This window comes from Chenopodium album, chromosome 2 (assembly GCF_948465745.1).
Source record: "Chenopodium album chromosome 2, dcCheAlbu1.1, whole genome shotgun sequence".
Taxonomy (NCBI): domain Eukaryota; kingdom Viridiplantae; phylum Streptophyta; class Magnoliopsida; order Caryophyllales; family Amaranthaceae; genus Chenopodium; species Chenopodium album.
Window position 1 is genome coordinate 28,643,755 of NC_137835.1, and position 18,768 is coordinate 28,662,522.

The following is an 18,768-nucleotide window of genomic DNA, read 5'->3' on the forward strand; positions in this document are numbered from 1 at the left end:
GGTTTGAACAACGGCTCTGATGCCAACTGTCATATATGGTACGAGTAGTATTTTAGCTCTGAACCGTATAGCGCGCTCTTGCCTTTTAGTTGCAAGGACGTTTGCCTTATGCGCAAACAAGGCTTGTGAGCACAAAGTAACACAAAGAGGCATCAATGTCTCAAAGTGAGCTCACGTCTATTGGCGACGGAATGTGGGTGATTGGAGTTGCTTGCTCACAAAGCGCTCTCTGACTCACAAGTTGTTATAAGTTATCACATCAAATGAGTTGGGAGGGGGTTATTATGGCAATCAGACACAATATTTATAAAGGTCGGCCAACAACACAAGCATAAAAGCAAATTAAAGCAACACCAGGTAGAATGTCTTTGAATTTCATTCAAACACTTGCTTGTAAAGAACTTTAATTTGAAAATACATAGAATCTCTAATGAACACTAAATTGATAGCAACACAATAATTGTATCTAAAGCCTAGAAAACTTAAAAACAAGTCTAGAAAAGCAATAGACGCAATTAAAACATAATAACTGAGTTGGATTCTAACACATAGCTAGCACCTCATGTTCACTTCATTTCCTTAACCATTCTAATAGTTCATTTCACAATTCTCCAGGCCAACACACTATATGTGGTTATATTATATTAGCTTGGAATTTTTTATTGTAACCAAACCTGTCAAATGTGTCAATCTTGTTAGTTTCTAAATTCGAAAATTTCATGTGTAATCATGGCCAGACTACTACGTCGAGCTTAAACATGATAATCAATTAAAATATGAAATTGTTGTAGAAAAAAGCTGTTTTCTGATGAAATTTGCTATCCCGCAAGATGAAAGAATAATCCATTTCTGATAAATCATGTACTCTGATTCATAAAAGGATATCAGCAGTAGTGTCTTTTTTTTAAAAAAAAAAATTTTAAATTTTTTGGGGGTGCTATAACATACCATTATGATCTACATCAATTAATGGTGTACCCAATGAGGCAGGAACTTACAACATTATATATGAAAATTTATAGATTTACAAAGAAATTGATCGATGGTTCATTGATCAATAAATCTACATCATCGAATGCGAATATTGAGAAATATTTCCAGGAATGCTGTTAGAAACTCAATTTGTATGTGGTATAGCATATTACAAAAAATAAACACTATGGTATTTGACAAGAAAAGCTTAACTCAATCCTTCTGTTGAATAAGTATCCGCAATGCAAAGGTGTATGTTGTTGGCCTTAGTCATCATCTTTAAATTCCCTGATTATCAAGAAAAAAAAAACAGCAGATTGTTCACATTTAATTCCAATAGACTATCTTGAAGTAGGGAATGCTGTGTAAAATATTGGTAGTGATATATGCATGATAATATAGTGATCCAATTCATGCTTATAATAAAAACTGAAATACAGTGCCTCCGTAATTTAAGATTAAATTTCAGTAGCACTTTAGTTTCAATTGCTGCTAAAACTTAATTTTCATTTGAACAGAACTTTATAAACTAATAGAAACTAATTAGTTATCATTTGTATTTGGTCGCCTTTATTTGAAATTATTAAAATTTATCTGAATTTATCGTAATTTATCACAAACTAATATGTTATAGGAGCCTCGTTTGTCTCTTTATTCAAGAGGAAAGATGTAGAGCACATACCTTCGATCAAGATACCTAGGTTGAATACCTGAGCCTTGACATGTAGTGCATGTTAAAGAACCAAGGCCATCACAGTTGATACATTTAGACACTTCCTTCTCATCCCCACCAAGTTCTACCGTCACATTGCCTGTTCCCATACAGAACCTACATTTCTCTAAGGAATGAAAAAAAAAAATCCTTAGGTTGAACAAGCTACATACTTCATGTGTGATATGGTTTCAAATGTGAAAATTGTTGCAATGATATGTAAAAGCACATGGTTTAATCCACACACCTTGTGCTTTATGCTAGAAGTTGATTAAGAGATGTAGTCAATGCATTAAACAACTTAAACTGTTGGATATTGAAAGACAAGAATTTGTAAGAATTTGGAACACATGAATGGCTTTCTTGAGCGATATGGCTTTAATAACTTTATTTTCATCAGCATATATCCTTCTTACACATTTACTTAGCATCTTGGAAAATCAATTTTGTAACCCACTCCCTATGTTTGTCTGGGATAAAGATCGTATTGTCCCAATTCTCCATAATTAAGGTTTATGCCATGTTTTCACAACAATTGTATGATGTATAATAGTAGTCTGCATTCTATCTTCTTTACATCCTTCTATATAAAAGTGGGTATGCTTACAAATCTAAGCATATTTTATTTCTATTTTCGAAATCATGACTACTTCTTGTGGAAGAGGTACATGTTAACATTATAACCTATACAACAAACAGAAAGCGAGGATTTTATGATGAAGAAGATTGCTTAATACTCCATGAACATGATAGAACCAAAATTTCACTGGTGAATATATATGATCTCAAAAGGCACAAGATAGCTGGAATTCCAATGTAAATGGATAATAAGTTTTCAAAAGAATAATATTAACTTACTGCCAACATATATTTCATGATTTTCTTACTAATTAGAAAACTTTAAGAGCATGGCAGGACAAGCCATGTAGAATGCACCATGCCAAAAGTTGCTTGGCTAATCTCTGAAAGATTTGTAACTAGTAACCGTAAATCATGAAGCTCATTCATCATGCAAATGAGATTGTGCGACTTTTATTCACATTCATTCATCATGAAGTTAGCTAGGAAAATATCCAGGCCAAAGTGTACTGTCCATAGTAGACTAGTCTTACATAATACCACACAGGCACAAACAATTCTTGATCAACACATTAGCTATATTATCACTAAACAATACTTCGTATAGACCACTAATAATTGTATAATAGAGCACTAATAATTGTGTGCAACTGTGAACCTTATTGTATGAATGTTACAACATCTTATATTTATGCAAGGCTGTATGAAATGGCAGAAGTACAACGAGCCATAAGGTGTCATACACTAGTACTAGTTATTCGACGACAAAATTTGAGATGGACATGGAGCATGTTTTGTTAGACTTTTCCTCCAGTGTAATAGGCAGTAATATGAAATGACTTGTCAATAACAGAGTACTATTATAATGGAGCAAGTATAAAATAAGGGCCATATCCATTATGTGCAGCATATCTAAAAATGATATAGATGGGTGCAGAGACTTACGAGCTCCAGAGCCAGTGCACGGAAAGCAAGGTTGTGTATTCTCTCGCTTTGCCTACAAGAAGAGAGAACATTCAATCTCAAATAACCTCTATAGTGCCAAATAAAACATGCCACATTTCTATTTTGTGCATCCAAAGATGAAGAAAATTAATTAAATGAGATCATGTTAATAATCACAAATCACAGTAAATTAGTAGAACCTCATGTTGTTATCCTAAGAGCATCAGTACCCATGACTTTGTTTTATGCCATGACATCAACTTAGGAAAAAATTTCATATCATGGCATCTCAGCATGGTATAATTTTATCTCATGGGATATAATTTATCATGCCTCGATTGTTTTTTTATTGTTCATGAATTTGGGTGATGTTTAATGCAAATAAATTCGTCATGATATAGATTATATGGACAAGTGAGAAAGTGGTAGAAAAAGGATGGATGAGATATTTTCGTCTCATAAGTAATCATGCTCATATAAATTCCCAAATTAACATTTATGTTGTATTCGGATGTATTAGTTAAAGTCTTAGTCCTTAGGGGTGATATTCAAGACCTTGGATCGAATCCCATTTACATCACTATCTTAGCTTGGACATAATTTTTTTTTTCCTAGAATGCTAAAAGTGCAATAAAATTGGAAGTTTTAGCAAGAATTTATATAATTTGAATTTATGAGCAAAAATTGTTATAATTTGAATTTACAAACATAAATTAAAACAAACAATGGAAGTCCAAATATACACAAATTAAATTTTGAATAAAAAGATTAATGACGGCAAATAATACGAAGTTTCACAGGCATGTGCTAGATAATACAACCTCGAGAATGAGACAAGCGACAACCTGGAAGGTAAGTCGATTTATTAACAATAATGTGTGTAGCACTGTAGCTGGAATGCTAGTAAGTTAAGAGAAGCATTTACTTTTGAAGATGCAAATGAGATAGGCTCGATAGAGCTCCAAATCCAGGGAGGAGTGGACTCCATCATTTGGAATCATACTAAATCAGGAGAATTCTCCACAAAATCAGGATATGCCTACCTCATGGATTCTACTATTACTAATGGTAGAATTTCTAAAGAGGAAGGGGAATTCCTAAAATTCCTGTGGAAGCAAAAGCTCCTCCCAAAATGGAAGATTTTCATTTGGAATTTTTTTTATAATGGTTTAGCGGTTAAGGACTTTCTTGGTAAAAGAGGGATAAATATTGGGTTTAATTGTGACTTATGTGAGGGTGGGGAAAAAGATCTTAACCATCTCTTATGTTTCTGCTTTACAGCTATGAGAGTTTGGCAAGGAGGCACCTTGGGGATTCGATCTAATGAGAACAGTGAGTTTGCATTCAAAAATGGATTCATAACTTTATCCGGCTCTTCTATAGCCAGGATGGGTGTGATGGAGAACGGGTGCCACTCTTCATTTCAACAATGTGGCCAATTTGGATACCAAGAAATGACGTCTTCAAAGGAAGAAATAATACTTGTGACCAGATTATAGCTTTGATTAACCCTCTGCTACAAGAACATCAAACCTATATCAATTCTGATACCCAACACTCTCCTGGGTTTATGATTGCAAGCCTCGAGAGAGTAAGGAAAGACTAAAAATCCAAATTGATGGGGCCTGGGAAAAGAAACCAAAGAGAATGGGGCTTGGCTGGCACCTAGAGACTACAGCAGAATAAGGTGCAGGGCTGCAATTACGGGTCGGCAAATTCAGCCTTACAAGCAGAGGCGAGAGCATGCTTAGAAGCTATCTGAGTATGTGTAAGATTGGAAATACAGAACGTGGTCATCCTAACAGATGCTATTAAGTACTATGTTACTCGGACTCTTCATTTTTCATCTCACATACCTGTGTCGAACCCTCGACAGACATGGTTATGACACCATCAAGGAATTTTTTCACAAAATAGCCGAGTAGGACGGTTGGACATGACAATGTACTCATGTCGGACATGGGTACCCGAGTCCAAGTAACAACCTAACAACTTAGGTATGCTCTTTCAAGACAGAAACAACAAAGACAAAAAGCTTGCTCTTGACCAGAGCAGAAATCAGAAACTTGGCTAAAGAGTTGAACTGGTGCATAATCCACAAAGTCCCAAGAACGAGAGTTGAACAAGCAGCCACTTCTATGATTGCTTATAAATAATAGTACTAATAATATTATCATTATCCAAAAATAAAAACCCATAAAAGAAAAATAAAAAAAAAATAATAAATAAAAAAAAAAAAAAAGAAGAAGAAACTTACAGCATTGTCAATTTGTGTTTCATAAAAGACAGGAATACCAATCCCAATACCAACACTCACAACTCCCACTGAAATTGCAATTATCTGCAAAATTTAATGCTATCATTATAAAACAAACACAAGTAACAATAGTAAAACGGATGATTGATTAATTTATTACATACTGTATTTTGATCAAGATCGGCAGCTCGAATGCATGGATATGAAGTGCGAGAGCATCGATTTTTGGGTGAATTAAAGGTTAACAAAGAAGAAGAATTAAAAGAAGATAATTTGTGAGATGAACAGATAAAAGGAGATTGAAGCACAGGAATTGAAGTTGCTGTAGCAGTTACCATTTCTTCACCAATTTTGCAGTTTAGTTTGGTTCTTCGTTCTTAGCCATAGGCCAAAGATGAGGGAATAGATCGAAATTACTACATTTTGTGGGGTTTTTTCTTTTTTTTTTGGTGGTGGTGGTTCATTGTAACCATCACAGGTGGGGTCAATACTAGATTGCCTACTATAGTACTCTTTTTTTCTTTGAAAGAAAGAGCCTACTATAGTACTTTAAGAAATTTTAATGTTACATTATCCATAAGTTTTTAGATTATAATTTGTACTCGTATTACATTATTAAAAAAAATTGAGAGTGAGGGATAGCTCAAGTGGTTAGAGCATTCCTCCCGATTCCCGGAGATTTTGGGATCGATTCTCACCCCCTGTTAGTGCATTATTATATTCAGTATAATATAACTCTATGTTATTTGATTGAAAACTTTTTGTTACATAACATTATATGCTATGTTCACCGGGCCATAGTTATCTCTTTCGATTTTATTCTCTATTTTTATTTAGCTACTTCCTCTAAAATAAGTTTAAACAAAATAACACAAATTTTTGGCAAAAAAGAAATAATAATAATAATACAATGTTTAATTAATATAAAAAATAAGTTATACTAAAAAAAAATAACACCAAGTTTAAGCAAAATAACCTCATACTTAAAAAGATCGTCATATGATTTAAACCAAAATAACACAATTCAATATTTTAACAAAAAAAAACAAAACAAAACAAAAGGCTAATATAATAAATACTAACACAATATTTAAGCAAATAACATTATAGTTTAGCAAAATAATATAAGGTTCAATCCAAAATAACTCATGGCTTTAACAGAATAACGTGTATAGCTTGATAGTATGGTACCCAAGGAGTACCATACTCCAAGAGTACTTAAGACTAACTCTAATGCCTATTGTGAATGCGAGTAATATCTATAAAAAAAATAAAAAAAATAAAAAAAGAATACAAGTAATAGAATAAATAGTTCAAATATAAAATTTCTTGTAGCATATTGAAGGTAAATATTAAATATTAATAGGAGTAATATAAAACTATTAGTTTTTACCCCAAACCTTCTCGTAAGTTTGAGAAAATAGTTGGGGACTTGGAGAATCCTTTTGGTATTCTAAAATTTGTCAGTAGTTTAAAAGATGAGGATAACCAGCTGTACAAGTAGAGTAATATGGTTTAGCCATTGCAAAATACTCTTTTGCACTTAAGATCTTGTCTTTTGTTCTGGTTTGTAATGATAAGGATACATTAGTTTTTTCGAACCTTGATGTGTCTCTTAATTTGAACTTAGGTACCTGTTATGTCAAAGAAAGAAACTTTGACAAGGTGGATTCGGCGGTGTTGTGTTATAATATCTCAAATGTGAAAGCTTACTTTAGAAGAGCGGCAACAGTTTTAATTTAGAGCTAAACAAACCCGACTTAGCTTTCATGGATCTTGCACAAGCAATTAAGATTGATCCCAACAACAAAGAGTTTCAATAAAAACTTAAGGAGGTGACCTCTAGATTGGATTGGTCTCATGACTTTGTTGATGATGCACTTGTGGTTACAACAGAGGATGAGAGGTTTAGAGACTTTGTTCAGTTTGGGAAGGAAGAAGATGAAGAAGAAAGAAAGTTAGGAAAGAAGGGAAAAAGAAAAGAAGGAGATGGTCTTGATAATGAGTGTGTTAGTAGATGTATTGGTGTGAAAGATGACACCAAAGTGGAAAAGAATGTTGTTGGAAAATATTTGGATTTGGAGGGTAAGGTCAACCATTTCAATCAAGACAAAAGGCCCAACATTATTGACAACAATTCTGGTCGGAATTCATCTTCAGACGAAAAAAAAAACCAAATCTTACAGGGTCAAGTTATCAGTTTTCAAACCGAAAACAAATTGATTCTAATCTGCATCTCACCTCGACAATGTATGGGGAGATTTCCAATGGACAAACACTACTCTTCTACTATTCTTCCAGGAAGAATTTTATTAACATCTGAGTACTTGATCCTCCAAAAAGGATAAATTGTGTTGAAACTCTAGAAGTTTCTACACCAATGGAAATTAGTCACCCCCTTTTGAAGGGCATGATAGGTGTGAAACAACTCCAATCTTGACGCAAGAAGATCTGACCATAGGTATAGTCACTCATGCGTCATTATGTGAAAGTACGTTAATGCCCCTTCCAGATGCTCTTTTCATTTCCCAGTTGAAGTCTACTACAAACCCCAAAATGCGTTCCTCTCAAATGTTGAAGATCCTTTGCACCATCGGTCGTTCTAGAGCTATAAGGAAAAGTGTTGGTCACAGAAGTAAAACTTCCTCTGATATTACTAACTCCTTGTGTTTGCAAGATGAGTGGCTATAAAAGAAGAGTGTCTTGCTCTTCCGAAAATATATGGTTTCCTAATAGAAAGAGATTGTATGATCGTACTCCTGATGTTTTAGTGTGTAATTTGTTTTGTGATTAATATAATGCTTTTTCCAGTGTCAAGAAAAAAAAACCTCAAACTATGAAACTATTTGCTACAAAACCAATCTAGTGAAAGCGAAATTGGTAAGTGTAGGGAATAATTTCAAGCCTTAAAAATCCCACTAGCTTGAACCCCACTGTGATCATACACTAAAGTACGGTGGCGTCCAAAAGGGAAGAAGACAGAGCAAAAGAGTCGCCAACAAGTTTTTAAGGAACTTGTAAACCGTTCACGAGGTGAAGGTTACACCCCTTAACGATCCAAGAGATCGTCAACTCCATAAGGTCATGAACCAAATAAGGGTTCGGGGATGATGGTACAAATCCAACCTAAAAGAGATTGAACCTGCCCTAATAATAGGCCTCTACTTTATTCTGCTCGTATTCATGTGCGCTTTCTGATTAATATACAATCAATAGGATTAACCCTAAACCTGTTTAATCTATGTTGGTTGAATTTAATGCACAAATAAACTATTATTGGCGATCACTTGAATTATAATCACAATTAACCCTAACAAGATTATTAATTATCTTATTAAGCGTGGTTACAAGTACCAATTCCCTTTAACATGCAATAAAGGTGACCAAGCAATAAATAAATATCAAGCAACATAATAAATAATCAATATCATGAATAATAATTATAATAATAATAATATCAATCATAATCATAATAATCATAATCATGTTAAAGCATAGCAAGATCCTAGGCATGATACTAACAAGATTAATAACAAACCCTAGCATGTCACTAAGCAATAAAAATCAAATCTTTAGCCCTAACATGATACTAATATGAATTAATATTAGGAAGAACATAGGAAGCATCGTAACAATCATATTTAATATTAAAGTTACCCTAGACATGATACTAGGAATCATAACAACAATATAAACATGATTTCTACATCATAAATCAATTAATCAATTAAAGTACTTACTTGGATGCCTCGTACCTCTTTCTAATAACAAAATACACACGTTAGTAACTTCAAGGAAAATAATAAACAAACAATTAAATTAAATAATTTAAATAGAGATTTGGGACCAAACCCTCAGAAATTAAAACCTTTCACGTCTAGGGCGAAGGCAACTTCGAATATGGCTAGGTGTTTCTAGATCTAATGAATGCGGAATTTTGTATGAAAACCAAAGTTTAGAAAAGAAAGAATGAATGAAGAGATGAATGAATTCAAAGAATTTGATGAATGATTGAGAGTTGATGAAAACTTAAGAATAGGGAGAATTCGTGAATGATAGATGTAGATGATGAAGATAGTTGATGAAGACTTAAGAATAAGGAGAATTCGTGAATGAAAACGGAGTTTTTGATACGATATTTATAGAGAAAATCATCCAAAAAAGATAATTTATCAAAACAGAGTATGAAGACCACAAATCCACCTTGGCGCCAGACCTGGCTCATTGGCGCCAGGAACTGTGGCTAGCGCCAGGCGCCAATTCTGGCGTCTGGCGCTAATCTTGATTCCAGGCGCCAAGGCCTGGGGTTGGACGCCAAACCGGATTTTAACGCGTTTTCGAAAATCTGATAATTTTACCGTACTGGAAGATAAAATAATATAATTTCAATCGAAAATGCTATTTGATCTTGATTAAAACTCTAAAGAGTCCTAATTGAATTAAAAATGATAAAACCTTCTAGAATATTCTAGAAGACCAAAACCATTCCTAATTACATTAGGAATGATAAATCATATTAGGCCCTCCCCTAGATCATTGGGCCGTACTTAAAACTCAAACCGGGCCCAGTTTAGTAAATTGGACATAAATTCCTCAATATTCATCGGAATTGGGCTTATAATATATTGTTGGAAAGGTCTTTGCAAGCCCCATCCAACTACACCACTATTGGACCCATATTATGGACCAAACAAACTGGATTGGCTATTTTCTTAAAAATAAAGTTTTCAAAAACAGGGAGAAGAGAAAAGAAAAGAAATAAAACTTTCCGCAACACTAGACCTTTCCACACTTTCGTTTCATTCGATTACGATTCGACGTGAAAGGCACTCATCACTGGGTTTGGTTTTGGGGAGACACAAATGGGTGTCTACAGAAGCCCCCACTTTGACTGAGTTTGGAGAAACGCAAGTTTTGAAAACGAAAGTCAAAGTAGCGATAGGGACGGAGAATGATTCAGAACGTTCTGCGATCCTAAACCAATCTTATAACGCCGATACCTGAAAAACTAGCATTAGTTAAACAGATAAAAGAGTTAAGAAACGCGTGTCTTGCACCGTCGAGCACACGTCTCTGAAAGTAACCAATTGTTGCTGCTTTACTGTTTTGATGACCTCCTGCAAGCTAGAGAATGCCATCCCGCTTGAAAACCACTACGCCTTGTAACTGCTTCCAAATTAGAAGATTGCTTTGACTGAAACGATCCTCCTCCGCATTGATAATATTCCACATCCTAGGGAACATTATCGAAGATTGCTTCTGTTGAAACAATCCTCAGTTGTTTGTGACACTCTCCATAATCCAGGGAACGCCACCTTGCTGTTTCGATGTTCACTCGTCTCTGAACAAAGAGCTTCTTTTTGATATGATCTTCTGAATAATGTGTCCACGCGTCTCTGAACGAAGAGCTTGATAATAGGAAATCTTTGATGATATGTCCACGCGTCTCTGAACAAAAGAGCTTGAAAGAAATGTCCACGCGTCTCTGAACAAAAGAGCTTTGAATGAAATGTCCATGCGTCTCTGAACAAAAGAGCTTTGATGATATGCCCACGCGTCTCTGGAGCAAAAGAGCTTTTGATGGAAATGTTCACGCGTCTCTGAACAAAAGAGCTTTTGAATGATATGCCCACGCGTCTCTAAGAAAAAGAGCTTCAATGAAATGTCCACGCGTCTCTGAACAATAGAGCTTCGGTGCTTGATTGTTTGTTGCGATAATGTTCTGAAGAAAAATTTCCAAAGACCAACGTTTGTCGATCTCTGAAGCTCGCCTGAACTTTATTCCGCTAAAACCAGTATGTCGGTGTTTCCGTAATGAGCCATATCTTTGGCGCTTTAAGCTAAGTGAGACGATCTTTCATCAGGTCGATCACTTATTGCAATTGTAATCAAACTGACTACTTAATCATGTGAAATTGCTTATAGGGGCTAACTGGCGCACCAAGGAACCCGAAATTGTTGTATGAAGTCGAAATCACCTTTCTGAGAGGCTTTGAGCTCTGTTGTTGTTGAGATATTTCTGGCGCCAAGAATTGATTCTGTCGCCAAACGCTGTGATAGGGTCTTCCCTGTTCTGCTGCACCTGTATTTATTTTTGACTATAGAACTTTGGCAATTTCTTTAATTATCTTAGGGTTGACCTAAGGCTTAGAATTATCTTAGGGTTGACCTAAGGTTTAATGTTGCTTGACTCATCGACTTGACACGACTCAAGGTATAAACTTGACTCGATATGATTGACTGACTCGAGGTTGACTCGACTCAAAGTGTAATGACACATGTGTTAGACTCAAATCAAAGTGATATGGCACGACATGACTCAATGTGTACATGACTCGTGTGTGCATTGTAATGTGATCGTGCGACTCAAAAATGCAGAAAAGCAAAAATTTTCCGTCGTTTTTGTGGAGGGTACCGACTTTCTCCCGAAAAAGAAAGACGCGAAAAAAGAATCGAAGTTTGAAGATGCATGTTGAATGAGCTTAGTCAAATGTTGTTTGATACTATCTCTCAAGGTTCAAGGATTAATCCATCCTAGGCTATCTCAATGGTTGACTCCATGATGAAAGTATTTGGGTAACTTAGGCACGGAGGCTAAGCACTTCATACTTCGTGATACAATGACAATTGTGATTGATAAGCAATTTTGATATGATGAGGCATGCTTCAGCGTTGTGTTAAGATTTCATGACAAAGGGTTCCTAAGGGAAGTATATTTGGTCATGTATCTGTGATGTGTGTGATAGTGACACTAAAGCTAGGCCGCAAGAGCTAAGTGTGTGAAAAAATATATTATTGAAAAGAGTCAAATGGTGGTGACTCTTAGACTAGGTAAGCTAATGATGTAGGGATCAAGCCCCCAAGTCTAGCTCTAAATGAAAAGGGATGAGCATAGGGAATTCCTTGATATGATCATGGTGCAAGTGTGTGAATGTGAATATGAATGCATGTTTATTACGGCCGCACCTCGATGGGAGGTTGCCTACGTATCCGTAAGGAATCAGGCCAAACATAGCTCTAGCCAAACCTCGCACAAGTGTGTATACCTCAAAAGGGTCTTTTTAAGGGTTGTAACGTGGTTAGGCTAAAGGTTTAAAGAAGAAGGGGATAAAGGCTCAAGACCCTAGATAAGCCCCCAAGGTATGCAACCTTGCTTTTATGCTTGAGTTTCTACTCTTTTTAGCTCTTTTTGCTTTAGCATTTATTTTATTTTTATAAGTGTGAGCAATCTCGATCATGCGGTCTATCACTCACTTGGCATTCATGTTTCTCAGGCACGGTACCGAGCACTCGATAAGAGACGCAATCTGAGACGTGTTCTTATCGAAGATATTTTCATATCAAAGACATTGGAACACTTGCCCTTTCGTACACTTTTATTTATTTATTTTTTGCTTATTTTTGCTATTGCTTTCTTTTGAATTTGCTCAAGCTTTCTTTAGAATGGCATAAGTTGCACACCATCCCATCCCTAGGTTAGATAGATGTAGGTTGAAAAAAGAAGGGTCTATCGTTAGACGAGGCTCAAAGTGGTTTATGAAGAAAGGATTTGTAAATTAGAAAGGTGAAAGGAGATATGATGTGGCTACAAGGGTGCCTCAAGTCATTGGTATACCTTGTGCTTAATTCGACATGGATTTTTTTTTTTTTTTGCAATGCAATGTGATGATCATGTGCAAGGAAATAAATGCTCATTTAATTAGAAGAAAATAAAGAATCTACAAAGTTAATCTAAGGAAAGGAAAAAGGCGCCTATTCTAGACTTATTGGGGAAAGAAAAGATGAAAAAGAAATAGAAAAAAAGAGGCCATGAAATCTTGTCGTTGCAGCTCGCCTCTTGTCTTGTGTTTCTTCCCTTATCATTACTCGCTTTTCTTGTTAACTGGAGGTATGGGAAGCTTGTTGTTATCAATCAAATACTGAATGGCCTCCTTTAGCTTCCAACAGCTCTCAGTAGTATGACCCCTACCTTGGTGGTATTTGCAGTATTCGTCTGGATTCCAACTAGGCGATATTTTCTTAAGTGGGGGATCTTTGGTAGGTCCAATGGGAGTAATGATTCCCTTGGCATGGAGTCGATCGAAAGCATCATCGTAACTAATTCCAATAGGGGTAAATTCCCTTTTCGGTTGTTTTCGATTATCCATGGCTAGGATCTCAGTAAGGTCGAAAGTACCAACGCTCTTACTAGAGTAGGTGTTTTTGGAAGAAGAAGGATAGTCGTTCTTCTTCCTTTTACAGCCACTGTTACCATTGTTGCTAATCTTGGCCTTCTTGTCGCGTGGAGGAACATGAAGGAGATTTGAATCAATGAAATCTTGAACACGATCCTTGAGGGCGAGACACTTTTCAGTAGTGTGACCGCGACCTTTATGATATCGACAATAGGAATTTGGATCCCAATTAGGAGAACGTTTTTCAGATGGAGGGTCTTGACTAGGACCAATGGAGTGAATGAGACCTTGATCGTGAAGACAGTCAAAAGCTTCATTGTAATTCATTCCTATTGGTGTGTATTCTTCAATAGTCCGTTTTTTTTGTGGCTTAGGAGCATTGAGTTCTTCATTAAACTCTTGGCGAGAATTTTGTTCGATGGCCATCACCCGATTTGCTAATCCTTCTACCACATTCAAGAGCATGGCAATGACATCTTGCAGTTTTCGAATGTCCTCTTTTAGACCTGACGAGTCTTCCTTGGTATTATCTAAGAAAAGACTTTCATCCTCCTCGATTATGGCCACTTCATTGAGAGAGTTCATATAAGTTGTCTCGATCATAGGCTCTCCTACAGGTGTGATAAGAAGTGATGGGTCAAAGGATGCTTGGTCATCTTCGATGGCTAGAATCTCGGAAGTTTCATTGTCATCGATCAGATCTTGAATAGCTTCTTTGAGTTTCCAACACTCTTCAGTGTTGTGACCCTTTCCTTGATGATATTTACAGTGCTTATTAGGGTCCCACTTAGGTGGTCTAGCTTCTGGAACCGGATCTTTGATGGGCCCTATGGGCATGACTAGTCCTTTGTGATGTAGCTTCTCGAAAGCCGTTTCATAACTTATACCAAGTGGAGTGAACACCCTTTTTGATCTTTGGATTCGTGGTTTAGAGATGTTTGTAGCATGTACCTCATTAGAGGAAGAAGAAGGATAGTCGCTCTTCTTTCCCCTCGCACTATTATCTTTCAGAAGGTCATCTTCAATGTCAATGCCTATATTATAAACAGCTTTGAAAGTATTCAAGTTGTGTTGGTACTTTAAGTGCTTTGAATACTTCCCTTGGAGATTCTTGATAAACATCCTCACAGATTCTTTTTCGGTAGGAGCCTTGACCATATTAGCAGAAGCTTCCCTCCATTTATTGAAGAAGGAAGTGAACCCTTCGTTTTCCTTTTGTTTTAACATCTCAAGTTGTCTGTGGTCTGTTTCATCTTGGATGTTCCACTTATATCTATCTATGAAAGCATTTTTTATCGACTCCCAAGAAGAGGTTTTTTCTTTGTCGAGAGAAAAGAACCATTGTTGACAAACGGTCTCGAGAGATAGTGGGAACAGAGAGGAAAAAACCTTCTTATCGATACCCTTAATATTCATTATTGTTTCAAAAGCTCTTAGATGGAAGTAAGGGTTATCTGTTGCCTTGAATTTAGGGATGTCAGTGGCGTTGAACTTATGTGGAAGAAGTTCTTTATCCAGCGAGACCCCTTGCGAGCTTATGCCCTGAAATTTGTAGTCACTAGATAGCTTGCTCAAGCTTTCTTGCATGAGGTCCATCCGTTGTTGCTTCACGGGATCATCAACTTTGAGTGTGAGGAGCTTCAGTGTTTCAGTCATGGTAACCAATTGGTTCCTAAGCCCATTGACTTCTTCTTGAGTTGCCATTATCTTTTTAGCCTTTCTCTTTTGACGAATCGGTTTATCAAAAAGTAAGACTTGAACAAAGGTGTTGTCCTTGATTAATCGCCCTTCTCTCCTCGACCAAGTACTGTGGAAAAGGAAATTGGGGATATTTATTGTTAATTATTTGACTCAAACTTTATTCAACATGCAATGGATGGAGGAGGTGAAGAAAGATCGGAATAGAATGTGAAGAAGATTTAGGTGGAGGGATGTGAAGAATTAAGAATAGAATGTACCCCCTCAACTCAAATGACGGAAAAAAACCGACTCATGCATGAACCTGAGGCATGGCCATGGTGATGTATACTCAAAGTGTGTGCTAAGACTAGTGAGTGTAGGTGACATGTTAAGACTCGTGTCATGACCATGTGGCTAGACTATGTAACTAGACTCAAGCAAAGATTAAGTTAAGACTTCACGTATATGCATTAAACTGGACAGACTGTGGTATTTTAGTCATAAATTTTGTTCTGCGACTCTGATTGGGATGAAACCAACGCCAAATTAAAGAAAAAACTCGGGGCTACAGATCCATAGGTTGTACAACTCGTAGTTCTTTCTAGAACTCCAGATATGACCAAAACAAGTTGACGTTTGTGCAGTATACGGGAATAAAAATCCGGGTTGACTTAAAGGAACTATGACTCGATTTTATGTTTATTAATTAGCTCAAATTAATTAATTAATTAATTAAAAAAAGTCCTTTAGTCATTAATCAGTTTATTTAGTCTTAACACAAGTCAAACAAACGGTTAAGAAAAACATAGAATATATATGCACAACAAATAATGCACAATTAGTCAAGTAGGCACAATATGATGCAATGAGTTCGCAACCTAACCATGGCTCTAGTTCTCTAAAGTTCGGGATATGGTTTAGTCAAATAGGGTCCATGGTTAATTGTCCAGATGCACCGCGTAGAAGCCTAACCGTGAAGGATTAACGCGTGTGGATAGGACACCGCGAGTTTTTAGAAAAAACTCACTTCCATGGTTTGGTGAATTCAACCTCTCAGATGTACCCTTTGTTGCCAGGAGCGTTCAATCAGGTAGATAGAGCATGAATTCCCAGAGGGTTATGTCCATATGTAGAACACATATGGGTTTCAGAAAAGTGAGAAAAAATTCAATCAGGAAGTAGGATCGAGCAAACAATACGAAAAACCGGTCGAAATTAGAACGCATATTTCTGGCTCGGTATTGGGGGAAATTGGCGCCAGCAAACAGAGACTGGCGCCAACTTTTAACTGTAGCGCCTGGCGCTACGGCTAAAAGTTTGGCGCCAAGCTCTGGCCCCTGACGCTACTTCCCACATGCCTCAGCAGCTTTCTGTGCTCAATAAAATCATCCAGTTTCGCGTGGTGTTATTTCAGTCCTAGTTGTGAAAGACATTTCTCAAATTTCCTACGTGTAAAAATCCTATGTTTCTGACTCATTACGGATGGTCTTTCCAATGAGAACCTTTTTATGCATATGCCACAATGTTAATCAAAATTACGCACATGAAATACTTAGAACTTTTCGAGTCTCATCCACTCATTCTAAATCATTGCCGAAACAAATTCAGGAATTAAAATAGAAATCCTCCCCAGTGGAGTCGCCAAAAACTGTAGGGAATAATTTCAAGCCTTAAAAATCCCACTAGCTTGAACCCCACTGTGATCATACATTAAAGTACGGTGGCGTCCAAAAGGGAAGAAGATAGAGCAAAAGAGTCGCCAACAAGTTTTTAAGGAACTTGTAAACCGTTCACGAGGTGAAGGTTACACCCCTTAACGATCCAAGAGATCGTAAACTCCATAAGGTCATGAACCAAATAAGGGTTCGGGGATGATGGTACAAATCCAACCTAAAAGAGATTGAACCTGCCCTAATAATAGGCCTCTACTTTATTCTGCTCGTATTCATGTGCGCTTTCTGATTAATATACAATCAATAGGATTAACCCTAAACCTGTTTAATCTATGTTGGTTGAATTTAATGCACAAATAAACTATTATTGGCGATCACTTGAATTATAATCACAATTAACCCTAACAAGATTATTAATTATCTTATTAAGCGTGGTTACAAGTACCAATTCCCTTTAACATGCAATAAAGGTGACCAAGCAATAAATAAATATCAAGCAACATAATAAATAATCAATATCATGAATAATAATTATAATAATAATAATATCAATCATAATCATAATAATCATAATCATGTTAAAGCATAACAAGATCCTAGGCATGATACTAACAAGATTAATAACAAACCCTAGCATGTCACTAAGCAATAAAAATCAAATCTTTAGCCCTAACATGATACTAATATGAATTAATATTAGGAAGAACATAGGAAGCATCGTAACAATCATATTTAATATTAAAGTTACCCTAGACATGATACTAGGAATCATAACAACAATATAAACATGATTTCTACATCATAAATCAATTAATCAATTAAAGTACTTACTTGGATGCCTCGTACCTCTTTCTAATAACAAAATACACACGTTAGTAACTTCAAGGAAAATAATAAACAAACAATTAAATTAAATAATTTAAATAGAGATTTGGGACCAAACCCTCAGAAATTAAAACCTTTCACGTCTAGGGCGAAGGCAACTTCGAATATGGCTAGGTGTTTCTAGATCTAATGAATGCGGAATTTTGTATGAAAACCAAAGTTTAGAAAAGAAAGAATGAATGAAGAGATGAATGAATTCAAAGAATTTGATGAATGATTGAGAGTTGATGAAAACTTAAGAATAGTGAGAATTCGTGAATGATAGATGTAGATGATGAAGATAGTTGATGAAGACTTAAGAATAAGGAGAATTCGTGAATGAAAACGGAGTTTTTGATACGATATTTATAGAGAAAATCATCCAAAAAAGATAATTTATCAAAACAGAGTATGAAGACCACAAATCCACCTTGGCGCCAGACCTGGCTCATTGGCGCCAGGAACTGTGGCTAGCGCTAGGCGCCAATTCTGGCGTCTGGCGCTAATCTTGATTCCAGGCGCCAAGGCCTGGGGTTGGACGCCAAACCGGATTTTAACGCGTTTTCGAAAATCTGATAATTTTACCGTACTGGAAGATAAAATAATATAATTTCAATCGAAAATGCTATTTGATCTTGATTAAAACTCTAAAGAGTCCTAATTGAATTAAAAATGATAAAACCTTCTAGAATGTTCTAGAAGACCAAAACCATTCCTAATTACATTAGGAATGATAAATCATATTAGTCCCTCCCCTAGATCATTGGGCCGTACTTAAAACTCAAACCGGGCCCAGTTTAGTAAATTGGCCATAAATTCCTCAATATTCATCGGAATTGGGCTTATAATATATTGTTGGAAAGGTCTTTGCAAGCCCCATCCAACTACACCACTATTGGACCCATATTATGG

At 36.1% G+C, this 18,768-nt stretch overlaps 1 protein-coding gene across 1 annotated transcript; it reads right to left on the reverse strand.

The window, feature by feature from the left end:
- Positions 1-982: 982 nt before the first annotated feature.
- Positions 983-5,912, reverse strand: LOC145597854 (protein SPA, chloroplastic-like). Its single transcript, XM_081654112.1, has 5 exons — positions 5,630-5,912; positions 5,466-5,549; positions 3,209-3,260; positions 1,655-1,811; positions 983-1,260 (listed from the first exon to the last, which is right to left on the reverse strand). Exons 1-5 carry the CDS (start codon positions 5,801-5,803, stop codon positions 1,239-1,241), a joined length of 489 nt encoding a protein of 162 aa, XP_081510238.1. The 5' UTR covers positions 5,804-5,912; the 3' UTR covers positions 983-1,238.
- Positions 5,913-18,768: the final 12,856 nt, after the last annotated feature.

Excerpts from the sequence above, each read along its gene's own strand:
- LOC145597854 (XM_081654112.1), bottom strand. The coding sequence starts at position 5,803 with ATGGTAACTGCTACAGCAACTTCAATTCCTGTGCTTCAATCTCCTTTT. Across the intron at positions 5,550-5,629 it reads CCGATCTTGATCAAAATACA|ATAATTGCAATTTCAGTGGG; the intron begins GTATGTAATAAA and ends TAAATTTTGCAG. Across the intron at positions 1,812-3,208 it reads GTGCACTGGCTCTGGAGCTC|AGAAATGTAGGTTCTGTATG; the intron begins GTAAGTCTCTGC and ends TTCATTCCTTAG.